This window comes from Dermacentor albipictus, chromosome 6, assembly GCF_038994185.2.
Source record: "Dermacentor albipictus isolate Rhodes 1998 colony chromosome 6, USDA_Dalb.pri_finalv2, whole genome shotgun sequence".
Lineage (NCBI taxonomy): Eukaryota > Metazoa > Arthropoda > Arachnida > Ixodida > Ixodidae > Dermacentor > Dermacentor albipictus.
Genome location: NC_091826.1, coordinates 15721546 through 15738266, shown reverse-complemented (window position 1 = coordinate 15738266; position 16721 = coordinate 15721546). Strand labels below are relative to the sequence as shown.

Genomic DNA, 16721 nt, shown 5'->3' with positions numbered 1-16721 from the left:
GTGTGATCTCAACTATATGTATGACGTTAATTTTCTGCAGCTGTAGCCTTGTTGGGTTCATGTACCTATAGCTACACCCAACCCCGCGCGCGGCGTTCACGTAAGGTCCGACTACAACGTAAATTTATTAGCAGAAATTAATAAAACTTGTATTCCCGGTCGAAGTATGCAAAAGGCATCAATGCTTACTCAGTAAAACAAGAAAGCGAGACTGTCGTTTGTGGTTTGACTCCGAAACAAGAAACGTATTTAGGTTCTGAATTTTTTATTGAGCGATTTTTAAAACGGTAAAAAAAATGGTCACGTTGGCTGGGCGCAAAAAGCGCGGCAACGTCTATGTACATGGAAGCAGGGCAGTGAAGGCTGCGGAAGACCCGTTGCACTCTGCTGCGACTTCGATGACTCCGGAGTCTGGGCAGTTCCCGACGTCTCGACTCAACACGAATCGCGTCTCTTTCGTGCCTGGTCGCACATAACGCGACGGCACTGAAGTTTGAAGCCGAAACCGCTTCTTGAAGGCAACACATTCACGCGACGTACGAAACTGCCGATTCATTTCGAGGACGGAGCGTTACGTGGCCCTGCGCGCTGAAACCCACCGCAATCCGCTTGTCTGCGAAGGTCTTGACGCCCTGCGTTGAGCCACGCCACTCTCGCTCCGCGGAATGATTCAGCGATTTTTCACGTGGTGCGAGTCCACCTTAACCAACGTCACTCTGCAAGGGACGGTGCGGTTGCACACGCTAGGGGTAGTTCTTCGTGGTCGTCTCCGAGGATCGAATGCCTTCGTTCTTGAGTCGCTGGATCATTGGCCCGTAGATCTCCTGTGCGAACGGAAGCACCATGCCCTTGGCTTGGATCTCGCCTGCGAAGGAGTGTCGCGTGATATCGTCAGCGCAGCGCGCAGGAACGTTGTGGTCAGGCATGCAGTTACTACTGGACCTGTGCTGTGGCTACAGAGCAGGACTGAAAACGTTCAGTACGGTGTCTGTCCACAGGCAGATCATGTTGAAGTTCTCTGGAATTTTTAAATATCGCCTGTTGTAGATAGCTTACTTGTTGTCCTTGGGATGGATTATTCGAAGAGGCTTACATTACTAACACGAGAGATCGAACCACAAGATTAACTAAATAACAATATGCGCTAATTTCTTAATTTACGGCACATATTGCAATTTACGAACTGTAGCTGGTGGGTTTCCAAGATGTATCCACTTCACATGAATTTTCAGGATGACACCAGTTTCGATACATTTCCCAAAGTGAGTGCTTCAATATATGAAAAAGCGTCTTGATAACAAAGTAAGTGGAACAATAGTGTATATTTAGGGCAAGTTTGACGGTGCATAACTCCAAACTGGCGTCATTCTGGAAATTAATTCAATGTGGATACGCCTTACAAGCTCACCGGGTACAATTCGTAAATTGCAATACGTACAGTAAAGTAACTAACTAAAAATATTCACCGACATTGAGATACGCCCTAATGCGAAATTAGATCGCAGCTGTATACGTGTTTTGATTTCGCGATATATTGGCTGGCGCGGACAACCTGTCTCGTGCGGCACATTGCAAACGGAGCTAAGTGTGGCGCGACTGTCTCGCTAATCGGGAGATTGCGAGAGCTGGAGCGTGGGCGATGCGTGGGCGCAACTCACAGCAGCCGCCGCAGACAGACCTCCGCTCATGCAGCGCTTTTATACAACGACACACGCTACTCTGGCGCCATCTCGTAGCCATCGTCGCTGCAAAGCACATCTTACACGGCACTAAGCTCTGTTTCTCACGCTTTCGCCATACCCCCCTCCTCCGCTTTCCGCCTCATGGTTCCGCTACACCTCCTTCGTTTTCCTCCTCGTGCTCTTTCGCCATCGACGTCTTTCATCTCCCTCTGCGCTCCGCGTTCGCCTTCATCCTTCGCTGCTGCTCGTTCGCTCGGTTACGAGCGACAACGCCGACGCAGGAACGGGTGCTAAAGAACTGCGCTCTAAAATAATTAGTGGATTTTTGTTAATTAGTTGAATATGTGTTTCGGTTTCTCCTGCAACTAATGCCCATCTCTCGATATTCCACCTCAAGGACTAGAATTATGTTACCTGCAAAAGGCTATTTTTTAAAATTTCGTAAAACTTAAAATGACCACCCCTGTACAGTCGGGGTGTACTTCGGAACCACGAATTTAGGGCGAACACTTTGAACGGACACCCAAAAGCTATAGTTTTTCTCTCTCAGTACACGAGTTCAGAGAGCATGTTAACTACATATCTCTTGGAACGTGTGCTTTGGTACATGTTCAACATACGCAGCACGATCGGCAGGACGAAAGAAGGGACGACGCATGTGCAAAACAACTGTTCAGCCGATGCCTCTTAGATAGCAGGCCTGTATCCTCTGCTCTATGACGTCAAGCAAGTTGAACCGAAATTTCCATTGCCAAAGCCCGACGTGACGAAAGCGGTGACATCAAAATCTACGCGGCTTATTCGGGAGCATCCCCATTAGATTAGTGGGACCGGCCTATCGGGCAAGTCAGTAGCACTACGCTTCGCGAACTGCTACTGACGACCTTACTCACCCTGCAAAATCATCTTGGCAGCAATGGCAGCCGGGTAGCCGACGGTCTTCGCCATCGCAGAGTAGCCGTTGGGGTCTCCGTAGGTCACCATGTCGACGTGCCTCATTTCCTGCACAACAGTCACGCTAGCGGTATAAACTTCACAACACTTAAAGGATGAACTAGTTCGAAGATGTTATCATGTGGACGTATACTACTTTGATCGTATAACGCGCCCGAGGCAGATTGCCATCTCAGATGCGCAATAAGCAACAACGTCAACTATACGTGCATAAAAGAGACGGTGGCGTCTGAGCAGTGCTGACCCTACGACCAGACTGAATGAAATGCCGTGGATAGCGGGCTTTTATCTGTATTTGCGTAGCACGTGCTCTTCGAAGAAAATTAAGGTAGCCCGTCACATAACGGACAATGCATACATATTGCTCTAAGGATATCGTTCACCTTTCCGTCCACATTATCTTTCGCTGAAGTATTGTAATCAGCGTTCATTCGCTGCGATGACGCTGTAACGCAGGGAAACTTGCCTTCTTTTCATCGTGCCACTGGATCCCGATGTCGTGCCTCATTATGACTATATCCCGCTCGCCAGGTTCTGCGACAGACGGACAGGCAGACTTGAAACACTTCAAACGGGTGCGCTCACATACAACCAATACACCACACAGAACCACAGACGCCCATTCTTACCGTATGCAAGCCTGTTGGACAGGTGGAAGATGAGCGTGTCCAGGGGTGTGTTTTTCTTCTCAACCGGTATGTCATCGAGGAGGCCCAGACTGTAAATTGCGTTTAGCACAGGATGCGGCATCACTTAAATATTAAAGCTGTCAGTCAAAGCTGCCAAGTACTTTATAAGCTTTAAACATCACCCATATCCTCGCCTTTAACACTTTCTGGAGTATGCACATTCTCTCCATCATTCTCCGACGTAACATTTGGCATCAGATTAAATGCAGTAGTTACAATTTTCTTTTTGGTTCAGCAGTCAAATGTGGCCACAGTCCGCGAATACAGAATCACAGGCACTTAGGTCAGCACGATGCTATTCTCAAATACAAAGCAGTGCTCTTGAAGCCATTGTAGCGATAAAATTGGGTGAACTCAGTTCACAATGTCAACAAAAACGTCGTTGGACAAGGATAGCAGGTAACAGGGCTCCTTGTGTGCTTGTCCCTCCAAAACCAACTTGGGCGAGCTTAGCTAGTATGAGGTCACTAGACGCATGGTAACAGAAGCATGGAAGAACAAACACAGAGGAGCGAACGTACTCTTCAATGGCTTTCGTCCTGAACTCGCACTTGTCCACCCGGTCGTAGATGAGATTCTTGATGTTGGAGGTGAGCAGATTGTCCGGTTGGCCCATCAGCGTCGTCATGAACAGGCGCTGTGCAAACGAAATATAAGTGCTGAATAACCATGGCAAGTGTATAAGGTAGCAAATCAGTGCACAAAAGAACGACCTACGAGCCTGAATATCAAGTGGCAACTAAACGGCGAGTGTGCGATCACACGGATGTAATGCCACTTGGCAAAAATTCGACGCATACCCAGGTTTTCTGAAGTGAAGGCGCTTAAATTACGGAGGACAAAGAAGAAACACACACACACACAGGGCGCCCTGTGTGTATGTGTATGTCATCGTGGAGGCCCAGACTTCACGATGTTTCTTCTTTGTCCTCCGTCATTTTAGCGTCTTCACTTCAGAAATCATGCTTAACCAACACGCCCAACTATCCATTCTAACAACATACCCAAGTGATCTCCGGTCCCCTCGGGTGCAGGCTGGGGTGAGGCTCGGTACCTAGAAGTCCGAGAAGCTGAAGCCCTTTCATGGCGCTTGAGAATCCCTGGGAGAAAGACCGCGATACGTTAGAGGTAACCTGAGTAAATATTAACCAATCAATTGACTGCGTCGCTTTGCACGCTTACACGCATGGCACACTTCGTGAAAACCATTCAAATGCATAAGTTCAGATGGCCCACCAGTTTCAATCGCATGAAGCAGCTTCTTGCGACCTCACCGAACGAGGGAACGATTTGCAGATGTTATTTGTTAATCTTAAGAAGCGTCGCATTTCGGGTCTGAAAGAACATGTTACAGTTTTTGTACGCTTTCTGCGCCGACATACAACTGTCGATGAAACGATTTTGACGTTGACCTGCGCGACGCCATTCCAATGAACGTGCAAGTTCAGGGCCCCCGTGCGAGCCCAGAGTTGGCCACATGTGTAGTGGCGTTCTTGTTAATGACCTCGCGCATCGTTACTGCATCAGCACTCCTCACCTTGTATCTGAGCGTACCGCGAAGCACGGTGTGGGCGTTGTTGATACCGTAGGTGTTCTTGTAGACAAGCGAGTCTCTGTTCGGGTATCCCTCAAGGTTGAAGCCCGGCAGGAAGGGAACGCGCTGGGCGTTGTCCAGCAGACTACCGGGAGCTATTTCCACCTCCTGCACGGAAACAAGCAATGCGTTGGCCATAAGTGCGTTGACGCCGTCGCGAGAGCTGCGATGCTTGACTGCGTGGCGAAACTCGCCGACAGGCTTGCCGAATGTAATTACCCCCGTATTCAGGCATGCAACTTAAGTTGAAGCCCAAGCTTGACTTGATCTAAGTGACGCCTATCGAAAACGCACCGAAGGAAACCCAATCAGCGTCTTTGGGCACGTTAACGCGACGCGTCATCTAAATCAAGTCAAGCATGAGCTTAGACTTAAGTTGCATTTCTGAATAAGAGTGTGCTTGTCACGGTGCAGCAAGCCCAGGCCGAGAGTGTCCGAGCTCACTCAGAAGATGCTGCTAGGCGAGATTTCTATGGACACGACCTTGCATACGATGCAATAAACGTGGCGCCCATACGGAATACATTCGAAAGGTTACCGCTGCAGCTGGCTGACATCCAGCCGTATTCCAGGCTCAACATTCATGCAGGTGGAATCTGCATTTAATCCCGACTCCTGCGTCTGCAATGCGGGAAATATCGAAAAATCGGTTTGAATTGCGGTCGCTTACCTTGCCGTTTTCGAGATATCGAGCCGGTCCCATGCAATTGACAAAGGCGCTTCGTGGATTCCAGCTGTGACGAGTAAGAAGAGGACATAATTAGGTTCCGAGATTGTCATTTACGTTTATTTTTACTACTTCCTAAGCGTGTGCGAATTACGTATCGTACACTTTTCTTTCGAATTGAGGAATGCGGTTCAAGAGACTTGTCCAATTTCACAATTTCCTACTATGACCAAAGAAACAGTTGCACTGCCTCTATCGGAGCTTGCTGGTGGTAAAAAGAAATGTTTAGGCACATATCGTCCATCGGCATGCTTCGAGCGCCCGTGGTATACGGTGCTGACATTTTGTTGACATTTTGTTTATTAAAAAGCTATTCAACCAGACTTACAAATGGCGTTGCGCCTGTTTAAAAAGAAAAGCCTTTGTACAATAATTTCTATTCCCCCCCCCCCTTCCGCGCCCGCCGCCCTCCTAAATTTTTTTTCTTCTTGCTCACTGTCATACGAAAAATATCTAGTGTTGCGCCCGATATTCGAAGCCAGCATATTTCGCTATTTGAACATGCTCACGTGCTACTTATTCCCCCCTTGGTGCGACGATGAAAAATATTTCAACAACGGTTTTATCTTGTTTGGTTTTTGACTGCTCAGCGTATACAGCCCGAACTTACGGACATGACATAAAGGAGACATCAGGACATTGAGCGCACGCAAAGTTTCTTTTGACAACGCCCACCTGATCTTGTATCGAAGCGGGTTGTTGGCGTGTTCCGGGGCCGGCAGCCCACCACAGTAGGACACGAAGGATACGACCTGCAGAAACGACAATGCACCGTCAGCGCAATCCGAGCCATGAACCCGACACAGGCGGGTCGAGTTGGGTTGTCCGGCTGTAAACTGCTCGTCGGGGTCACGTGAACGCCAGCGGATTGTGCCGAGCGAGAGTTCTGTCACCCCTTCGTCAAAGGATGGGTAGGTCTTTGAAACTCGCTTGGCGGATGCACTTTAAAGGCGGTCGGGTCAGTCTGGGTCAGCTAATTTCCGACTCGACCCGTTCGCGTCGAGTGCATGTAACCGAAGCCACATCCTCGGTGTACAATGACTCGTCTGGTGCCTAACAATACACGAAGAATGTGTACGGCGTCGACCTACCTTGCCTCCCTTTCTGCGTACTTCGTCGAAGCACTCCATGGCCAGAAGGTGGTCGATGCCAGGGTCGAGACCGACTTCGTTCATGACCGTGATGTTCGCGTCAGCGGCTCTGAAAGTATGGTCACAGGAAATAATCTTGATGAACGTCACTTCGTTGGCGCAAGTCTGAGGCAAGTAGCTGCCCAGACCCGAGAGAAAGTTAAGTAAACGGCACTTACGCGCTGTGCAGTTCTTTCATCTCCGGGGTGAGGTAGCTGGCGGTCACCATGTTTGTCTTGTGTGCGATGCAGTATTCGGCTATCGTTGGGTGTAGCGGGTATGGCAGCAAGCTGTTAAAATAAGTACAGTTTCACAGTTCCGCACTTTTTGTGCAAGATCTCGCGAATGCTACAGTAAAAACACAACACTGAGATACTTTTATGATCTGACTAAAAAACACTGTCAGTCCACATCGTCAAGCAATGTTAACCGACTATAGGTGCGTAAAGCAATCACAGGAAATGCATATTTGCGGTAACAGTCCCCCTAATCACATGTTGCGGAAGAAATTTAGAACGTTGCTTTACAAGCTGATGCAATTAACACGGACAGGCACTGAACACAAGAACATGGTGTACAGTCTTAAGACATAGCTCGGCTAGTTCACTGCTTCCATTGCATGAAATATTTATATCCATAAATATGGAACATCGAATAGACAGGATGGGCTGAGGATGGCAGCCGTGTTGCACGAATGAATTACTTTTGCCGTGTTACGTTCCAAAACCACGAATTGATTATGAGGCACATCGTAGCGGGGGAACTCCGGATTAATTTTGACCACCAGGGCATCTTTAACGTGCCTCCATATACGAGGCACTGGCGATATTGTATTTCGCCAGTGCCACTATAGCCACTAAGCCACCGCGGTTAGTGGCAGCCGAGTTCAGCTGCTCTAGAAAACAAATGAGCACCAGCACCGACGATTCTATTCTATATAGAAATAAAAAAAATGGGCAGTTCCGCCGGAAAGGAGAACCACCGATACCGATAGCAAATTAGCAGATAGCTGTGCGATTAAGGATAGTAGTTTTATCGACCGTTTACACTTGTAAACATTCACTTACTAATTAACAATAATAGAATGTGTAAGCGCGACTCAACGAGGACGTAGAAAGAAACAGACACACGGAGACAACGCTGTCTTTGTGTGTCTGCTTCTTTCCAAGTCCTTGTGCAGTCGCGCTTACACATTCTATTATGGATTCAAACGAACTAGCCCGTCAGTGTTATAACTAAGTTAACCAGCACGGTGTCACGCGCACACAGGTAAACATGAACACACATCGCTTGATGAAGGCGGAAACAGTGTGAAAAGGCTAGAGTTAGGAATCGCGGCAGGAGCCAATTGACCTCCGTGCATCTGTCGCTTCAACACGTACGAAACGTCGAAAGCACAGCGCATACGAAGCTACCGGCACTACGCGCACTCTGAAAACGTCTCACATCGCTTTAAAGGTGAGGCCCGCGTGGGCGTGCACTTTATCCACGTCGCAGACCGCTTTCATGACACGAGCGCCGGCAACGCATCCCTACGGCGTCCACCAAAAGCGTCTACTACGGCGTCCGCCAAAAGCGTCTACTACGGCGTCCGCCAAAAGCGTCTACTACGGCGTCCGCCAAAAGCGTCTACTACGGCGTCCGCCAAAAGCGTCTACTACGGCGTCCGCCAAAAGCGTCTACTACGGCGTCCGCCAAAAGCGTCTACTACGGCGTCCGCCAAAAGCGTGGCCAATGCCGTAGTAGACGCCGCGGTTTCCTCCACTCTGTACGGAGTGGCGGGCGAGTAGGACATCGAGGCACCGTAGCAGCTGTCGGAGAAGAAAGCCCCTTCTCCCACGCCTCACCCCCTGCCATGCGCGCCACAGGAGGGCGCACGCATCCGGGCCACGTTCCTTGCTCGCGCACGCGAGATTGAACCGCGTTCGCCTGCTCACCCTTACACGCTTTCACTCATACGGAACCTCACTGTGACGCCAGAAATGCGCCTGGAGTGTCCATATAATTGCTATCGCAAAAAAAAAAATATCGGAGCGATGGACGTAAGCTCGCAAGGTCGAATAATTTTATGAAAACTGCGGCAACCTCAGCGCACTCACGTTCGCACTGTCCTCCGGAAAACACTCATTTCAATTTCCTAAACAGCAACCTCACCGGAAATGACAACGGGCCGCCTGGTATGGCGGCTGAAAAAGAACTGCTGTCCGAAAGCCTGCGCACATGCGGCAGCTGCGGACACAGCCTGGGGGCGTGGTGTACCTGACCACTAAATCGGCGTCCTTGATGAGGTTCTGTATCGCGTCCGGAGTCTTCGTCACGTCGACGACCACGGACTCGGTGTTCGGTGACTTGATGGCCAAAGCCTCGCCTTCCTTCTGGAATGCCGTTCCTGAGAGAGAGCACAAGGGGGCAGTGGAAAGGAGAATCATTCGATCGTGTATGCCACATTCAGTCCTTGAGGCTGGTGAAAACGAAATTTATTTGAAGGAAGGCGCATGCCGGGCTAAGATAAAACCCCGCTGCTCTACACAGAGAGAAAGAAGAAAGACGACGGGCGATAAGAACAGACGGTAGAAAAACATTCAAGATTCGCATCCGGAGTGGCTTAAACCACAGCCGGGAATTTAAATCTGCATTGCTCAAATTCACTAAACCCACCAATGACTTGGCCAACTAAGGGCTCAAAGGAAGTTAGCCTCAGCCAATAATATCCTGCTAATTAATGTCGTTGAAGGGGCCGATGCTTTAACATTCGCATGTACATTGGAGCATACAAGTATGCGCTCGACTGTTTTGGACCGTTCACACAAATGTTTCGAGAGTCTGCGCGCCTGACGGGTAGTAGAAATGGCATGTAAAGGCGACACCCAAGTTTAACCTGCGCAATAAGAAGCTCGCATGACTACGCTGCATGCAGCACAGAATACAAAATCAATCTTGCAGCCATTGACGCAGTCTTGGCTGCTTGAACAACCGCTGGAAGCCTAAAAGCAGCAATCCCGGATGCATTCTCTGAGCCTTCCCGTATGTGCTCAAAGAACAACCCTAGTCCAACATTTTTTTTTTTCCTTTCGGCTCGGTGCCTTAACTCAGAAATAGCAGGGCCTGCCTCTCTGCTCTGAGCCTTGCCAGGGCCACATTCAGCGTAACTTCGAGAGCCGATAGATCAAACTTAATACGCACCAAGCATAACGCTGAGAATACCCCGGTCATGTTGGGCTCGGAAGTAGCGATATTTATGTTTCTCTGAAAAGTGACAGCGAACGATTGCTTTGTACCACAACTACGCCAAAGCATGAGCGACGTTTTATTGCAGGGAGGTGCACAACCGGTTACCAGGCAACCTTTTGCGTTGGCCTCCGTATTAGGCGGTTGGCCGCTCTGCCCCCCCCCCCCCTCCGAGGCCTAGCGAAATTGCTCTCGCGCATGCGTCGTTCGCGATTACGTTTCCCCACCCTAGTACAGAGAGTGAAGTGCCGTACCGATGACGACGTGCACGGAGTCGTCCCTCGTCAGGTACTCTACCAGAGGCGCCGACACGTAGCCCGCGCCCAGCACCAGCACCTTCTTCATCTTCGCAGCCGTCGCACTCTGCGCCTTCTTCATGGACCTGCGCACGGGAACGGGGCGCGCGCGTTGCAGCGGCAGCGATACCGCAGATAGCAGCACCGCTCTCGAGAAGGCAGGCCACTCAGATAAGCCTCTCGCGAAATGGCGGCCTTTTTTTTTTAGAGGCACTACAAGAAATAACAAAGCAGCCTCAGGAGAAAGGTGACTATAAGGCTGTGCGAATATTCAACATTTCCACTACGAATCCAATAAGGATGTAAACATGGGCAATTTCATATTCAATCCCTTTGGATATCTGACATGACTGAATACACGCTCATGCGGATTGTTTTCGCACTGTTTGAAGCAGGACGATATTCGGCAGTAAAATCGGTAATCGGAGGACCTCTGCATATGTAGATATACAGACACACATGCGTATACATTATTTGGTCGTTTCACAATTTAAACGTCCTTGGCCACACTTGTTGCCATTCCCACCAGTAAAGCGTGTCGCTCAATGAGCGACACGCTTTACTGTTACGACGCCCGTGTAAGGTGAGCTGCGCCATAGTCGTCAGCTCAGAAGTGAGCCGAGTTACAAGGGACTCTAACATTGAGGTGCACGTGACCTCTCAGTATTGATTTAAGGAGAAGCCTTTTCTGCACGCTACTACAGGTGTATTACTGCTTAACCTACGCCATGAAATGCTGCCGTGACGTTGACGTGTACGTTACAGGAGTTTCCCGAAGTACGCGCGATCACACTTTACCTGTGATTTATGCTAGCTCCGCTGCGCGCTGACGGAATAAGAAAAGTAAACTATAGCAAGGTTCTCGAGCCCCTGGTATGGCCCACGTGACCCTCCTGCGGCATCATTTCATCCACGTTAAATATTGAAGCCGTTGTCGACGCAGCCTGCCTCCTCGGAAAGTCGTGCCGTCAACAAGAACTCATCTGCTACGCAAGCGATCCTGTGCGCGACTCCTGGACTAAAACTAACCTCGACGTGTTGCGCAGGTCCTCTATGTACTCGTAGTTGGGCGTCAGCTTTCCGTTGCTGGCGATGACTGCCTGCGTGAAAGAAAAGCACACGCGCGTCAGAATTTTGGAGGGAGATTGAAACCGTCAAGTATGCCGAGACGCTATACGCACCCCTTCGACGACAGGTGACATTCGGTGTTGAGACAGCGGCTTTGTCGCGTCGGAGGCCATCTGGAAGAAAGTCGCATATTGGGATTCGAGTCATCGTCTTAAAAAATGGTTCAGTCTTGTAGAGGGGTCAAATTGTTCGGGTTGCCCAGGTGATGGCACACTAGCCTGTACTGTGGTCAGTTTCATAGTGTCACTTCCACGCTATGATCTTGCTAGGAGATTGTCTACAGCTTGTAATAGTAAGTTCGCATCAGTGTAAGCAGACGGAGGCAATACGCCCCCCCCCCCTCCAATATATGTATAACAATGACATTTATATTAATTGGTGGCATAGTATGAGGATTTAGCTGCCGCGGATATCGCGCTTAAGCCAGCGAAGTACCACTAACGCGAAATGTGCCTTCAAGCAAACTTGCGAGAAGTTTGTGCTCGCTGAACTTTGTCATATATTACTGTGGTGACTGGCAGCATTTCTTACGATGTCGTTGATGTAGGGCATGAGCAGCTTCCCGAAGTAGTCGGTCGCTTCCAAAGGCAGCTGCGTCGGCATGTTGTCAATGGAGCACACGAGAACGCCGGGGCCTGCGAAGCTGAAAGATGCGGGAAACGGGATGCCACGTTAACCAAAATCGGACGTTGCATGTAGTCGAGAATCTAGCCGCAGCTAACTACCATAAAGCATTGTGAAATGCGTGCAAGGTGTCTCAGCCATAACAGAGACGTATTTAATAAACGAAAGTGGCCGAAAGACCAGAGGGCATATTACTACTTGTGGCTGGCCTAGTTGGTTGCTCCTTATTACGATGTATTAAGACGCAAGACAATTTGAAGTAGGACAGATTAACCTTGCCCTCCGCCCTGTCCACCCGGCACTCTTCTGTCTTGTTACGGCCTTCAATTTGTTTCACGTCCTCTTACACTGTAAGAAGTACCGAAGGACATGCAGGCTCTAGATTCTGCTGGCACGTAAAGTGAGTTGAGTTGCAGAAGCATCTGACCAGCTACGTTCAAAGCTACATGTCGATGAGGCACATGCAGATTTTAAGTGCAGCGCCCGTCGATGGAGACGCCATCAATGAAAACATTCGTTCTTAGGAACCGCTGTCCTACGCTACGCAGTTTGCTACGCATGCGACAGCTAGGTGCTCACCAACTCTTAGGCTGTAAGCTGAAAAAAAATTCAAATTATAGTTTATCAAAAGGTAGTGTTTATAGTGACAATGCAATAATAGAATAATAATAGCATAATATAAAATAATCAAGGAACTAATGTCAAAGCAGTTGTAAAGGGCGGGCAATTAACGCGCACGGGGTATCACCGCCGTCAGGTTTTCAAGCACATGATTTTCAGAAAACTATGTCCCGTCGTCGTGACATGTTTGCCACTGTTCTTCAAAATTTTGATGCTACCGCAAGAGTGCGGTATTACTACGGTGTGCAAGAACTCGCGTATAAAGCCAAACGCTCAGCTCTCGCACGGCACTCGTCAAAAATTGTTTTGGCAGAGACAGCAGTCAGCGGCCCTAATATTGTAACGATGTGTTCTTTTCACCGCATGTTCATCGTCTGCGACGCCGCACCATTTTCGCCACCAGGGTTCGCCACGGGAGGCAATGCAAAACGAAATTAATTGTTACGAAGTACAGTAATAAAATAGAACCACAGCAAGGAACGGCAACGTTAGTGACGAAAGGAGGCGCTGTGTCGAGGGAGCTAGAACGCGCGTGCCGAACCGGCGCTTACCTCTCGGTGTTCTTGTGTTGGTCGGCGTCGTAGAGGCAGAACGGCGCGTCGATGGTGGTGCACTCGTTCATGAACTCGATGGAGCCACCGGGGTCGGCGCTGATGTCGCAGATGGCGAGCAGCCGGTGAGGCAGGGACGGCCCGCCGGCGCTGCTCGGGAGCCACGGAGTGTTGGTGGGCTGCAGCAGCCGCTTGGCGTCCGGAATGGTCAGCAACTTGGGGGAGTTGACCGCCCAGTAGATGCCGTTCACGATCACCGACGCGTACGGCGCGATCTGCGGGGACAAGAGAACGTTATAACCACAAAAAAAGAAAGAAAAAGTAAAGAAAAAGGTTGGTCGCAGACTCAGAGCGAGCACAGAATACTGACCCTACCCAAGATGCAAGGGCACCGCGAGCAATAATGTGGCAAGGTTTGCTAAGTCCTAGGGACCTTTATGACTTGTCTAAGCGTATATAACACTGCCGTCAGTGCAGTGAATGGCACGAAGGTCTGGACGGGAATTTAGGGCGCAGGCTGTTTTCCCAAGCGTACCAACCCTGAAGAAAGCCGAACTCCAGGCCGTAGTACACTTGGGCGCATATGAGAACCAGTGGGTGCCTGCGGTCGGTGAAAATCGAACCAGCAACCTCCCGTAGCCGAGGCCGGGGCTCTACAACTAAGCTGTCTCCTCTCTTTCCTGCTTTCTGTTTTTGTCGTCCTGCGCTGCCCTTTCAAGACGACCCAATGACATGAATACAGCAGCGTGGATTGGACAGCGAAGCAGTGTAGCTGATATTTCAGTCGAGTTAAAAAGAAAGAAGTGGACTTGGGCAGTTCGTGGAAGGGGTAGGTCAGCTTCAATGCTTTCCTGGCAGAACTCGATGCTGGGATAACTCTCTTCAGCAGGTGCGCATCACACTTAGGGAGAAATCCAACCATACAAAACAAGTAATCTTGAAGTAACAATAGACGTCAAGAGAAAGAACGCACAGTCGAGTAGTGCAGGAGATGAAGTGATGCGATGAGGTTAGGAAATTTTCGGGAATAAGACTCAGTCGGCTGATGCAAAACAATGGTGGTTAGGAGATGGCTGGGAGAAAAAGAACTTTAATGAGCTAAAGGTTAAGAGGTCGGGCTGATGGGGTTTTACTATGGGAAGAAGGCGCTCCTTTCTGCAGCCCAAAAGAAGGAAGCACAGCTCGGCACGTGGTCGGCCTGTGTCATGCAATTAGCCTGCTACTCCGTGCAGGTGAAGGTGTTTGGGAGAGAGACAGGCTATGAAGATATCACATAGAAATTGCTGCACATTGTATATATACTACTATGAAACCCGCATTAGAAGAAGAGACCGAGTAATACCACTGATTACGGGCAATGCCAGCAAAATAAGGGCAAGTGGTAGAGCTCATAGGAACTCACGATGAGTTACGAAAGACTGAGCACTGCTATATTCCAGAGCCGACGATTTTAGTCTTTACCGACGGTGATAGGGTGTGTACGATTTGTAAACAGCTTAGTCATAGCTGCAGTGCTAAAATAACGTGGGGCACCAGAGGAGGACAGCACTGGGCAAACGCTGCGGAGGTGTTACATATAGGCATTCACTATAAAACTGACACGTTACGTGAAGCTTTCGTGCGGTCGCATCTGTTGAAGCAATGTGCCGTTCTACGAGATACAAGACCCCTCACCGATGATTTCTTGGACGGCGCAGTTACACTAAAATCTGCACGAACATTTTGTTCTCGCGACTAAACCGAAGAGATGTACAAGGAGAATGTTTTGCAGATTACTCTGCGCATACGGCTGAATCTATAGTATTCGCTAACGCTGTACAGGCAGGACGAGGATATATTCTGCCGACACGAAAACATCGTAGTGGGTTAGGTCATAAAATCATGCACCAACCAACCAACCGCGCAAATGCTCGCGCTGCCTTTGTATCGCGAGCAAGAAAGAAGCGTCTGGGCAGGAAATCGTCATCACCAGGAAATCGTGCTGTTCGAAGCTGCAGTCATGGCGCAGGAACGGCAGAGGCTACCCGCGAACCTCCTCTGGGACGTGCTGGACGATGCGCTGACGCACGTCGTCCGAATACTGACGGCAGTCAGCTGTTGCATGCTACTCGTCATCATCACAATCAACCTGAGCCCTCGCTTCCTGGACAGCGGAGGCGCCACGCTGCCTTACACGCCGCTGCCCGACACGGAGGAGCAGGTGTCCTTCACGCGAGTCACGAACGCGGCGGCCAACGCGCTCCTGCTGCTCGGAGTGGTCATCACGATGACGGTGCTCATGGTGACGCTCTACTACTACCGCTACTACACCGTCATCGGAGCCTGGATCACCCTCGCCTGCGCCATGATCCTGGTCATGTCGCCCGTCACCTACATCGACATTTTCTTCAACAAGTACAACGTGCCGGCCGACATCTTCTCGGTTGGCTTCTTCGTCTACAACTTTATGGGGCTCGGCCTCGTCGTGATACTGTCCAAGGGCCCGCTCCTGCTGCAGCAGTTCTACCTGATCGTCGAATCTGCCTTCATGTCGATCATTCTGCTCAAGTTCCTGCCCGCCTGGACCCTGTGGGTCGTGCTGTGCCTCATACCCATCTGGGACCTGGTCGCCGTGCTGGCCGTCGTCGGGCCACTGAGGATCCTCGTCGAGACGGCTAAGGAGAGGAATGAGGGCCTGCAGCCGGGACTGGTCTTCTCCACAATGGTGGTGGGCACATTCCCGGGAATGGCGACGCGGCCGAAGCACGACTCGGCGAAAAAGCGACGCTCCCACGGTCGCAGGGCATCCGACCGGCGACCGTCCGACGTTCCCGACCAACTTGGTCCGGCTTTGCCGAGGCCGTCGGACGCAGGGCCTCCCGATGTCGTGCCGCTAGACCGCAGGATGTCCTACCGCAGGCCGTCGGACGCTGGCTCCAGCGCACCGGAGTCTTACGACGTCGCCGATGATCAGGCCGAACAGGCTGAGTCGCCGCCGGCCCAGGTAGCGGAAGTTCCGCCAGCTCAAGGACGACGGGGCCAAGTCAAGAAGCCGTCGGCGGATTTGTCAGCGGCGAAGGATGAGGAGGATTCCAGTTCGGACAGCGGATCGGACGACCAGGAGAGCCAGGGCATCAAGATGGGGCTCGGCGACTTTGTATTCTACAGCGTCCTCGTCGGCAAAGTGGCGACGTTCGGCGACTGGACCATCGTGTGCGCCTGCTTCGTCGGCATCCTGGTGGGCATATGTGTCACCCTGTTCATGTTGGCCATCATGCAGAGTGCGCTGCCGGCGCTTCCCGTATCGCTGGCATTCGGCCTCACTTTCGTCGCCTTCCACGAGCTCATTCAGAACTTTATGAACGAACTGTTCGTCATGCAAGGGTTCATATGAGGCCACGAGCCTCCTCCACACGCCGCACAGGACACGACACACCGAGCACAAAAGGTGTGTTATGCGAAATAAACAAAATGCTCATCATAACTGGCGGCCTGGAGAGAACGTCGGGCCAACAGAA

The 16721-nt window shown here is 50.5% G+C and overlaps 1 protein-coding gene across 3 annotated transcripts in view; it reads right to left on the bottom strand.

Annotated features, from left to right (window-relative positions):
* Positions 1 to 248: 248 nt before the first annotated feature.
* Positions 249 to 16721, bottom strand: part of LKRSDH (lysine ketoglutarate reductase/saccharopine dehydrogenase) — a 66898-nt gene continuing 50425 nt past the window's right edge. For all 3 annotated transcript variants that reach the window (XM_065452771.2, XM_065452770.2, XM_065452769.2), the window contains 17 exons: positions 13225 to 13499; positions 11960 to 12071; positions 11482 to 11541; positions 11330 to 11400; positions 10259 to 10386; positions 9036 to 9165; positions 6956 to 7066; positions 6738 to 6846; positions 6322 to 6398; positions 5590 to 5653; positions 4863 to 5027; positions 4330 to 4425; positions 3847 to 3962; positions 3266 to 3354; positions 3103 to 3170; positions 2576 to 2684; positions 249 to 865 (listed from right to left, as the gene is read on the bottom strand). In XM_065452771.2, coding sequence (XP_065308843.1) covers positions 744 to 865; positions 2576 to 2684; positions 3103 to 3170; positions 3266 to 3354; positions 3847 to 3962; positions 4330 to 4425; positions 4863 to 5027; positions 5590 to 5653; positions 6322 to 6398; positions 6738 to 6846; positions 6956 to 7066; positions 9036 to 9165; positions 10259 to 10386; positions 11330 to 11400; positions 11482 to 11541; positions 11960 to 12071; positions 13225 to 13499 — 1902 coding nt within the window. In that variant the 3' untranslated portion in view covers positions 249 to 743. The remainder of the gene's footprint in view (positions 866 to 2575; positions 2685 to 3102; positions 3171 to 3265; positions 3355 to 3846; positions 3963 to 4329; positions 4426 to 4862; positions 5028 to 5589; positions 5654 to 6321; positions 6399 to 6737; positions 6847 to 6955; positions 7067 to 9035; positions 9166 to 10258; positions 10387 to 11329; positions 11401 to 11481; positions 11542 to 11959; positions 12072 to 13224; positions 13500 to 16721) is intronic.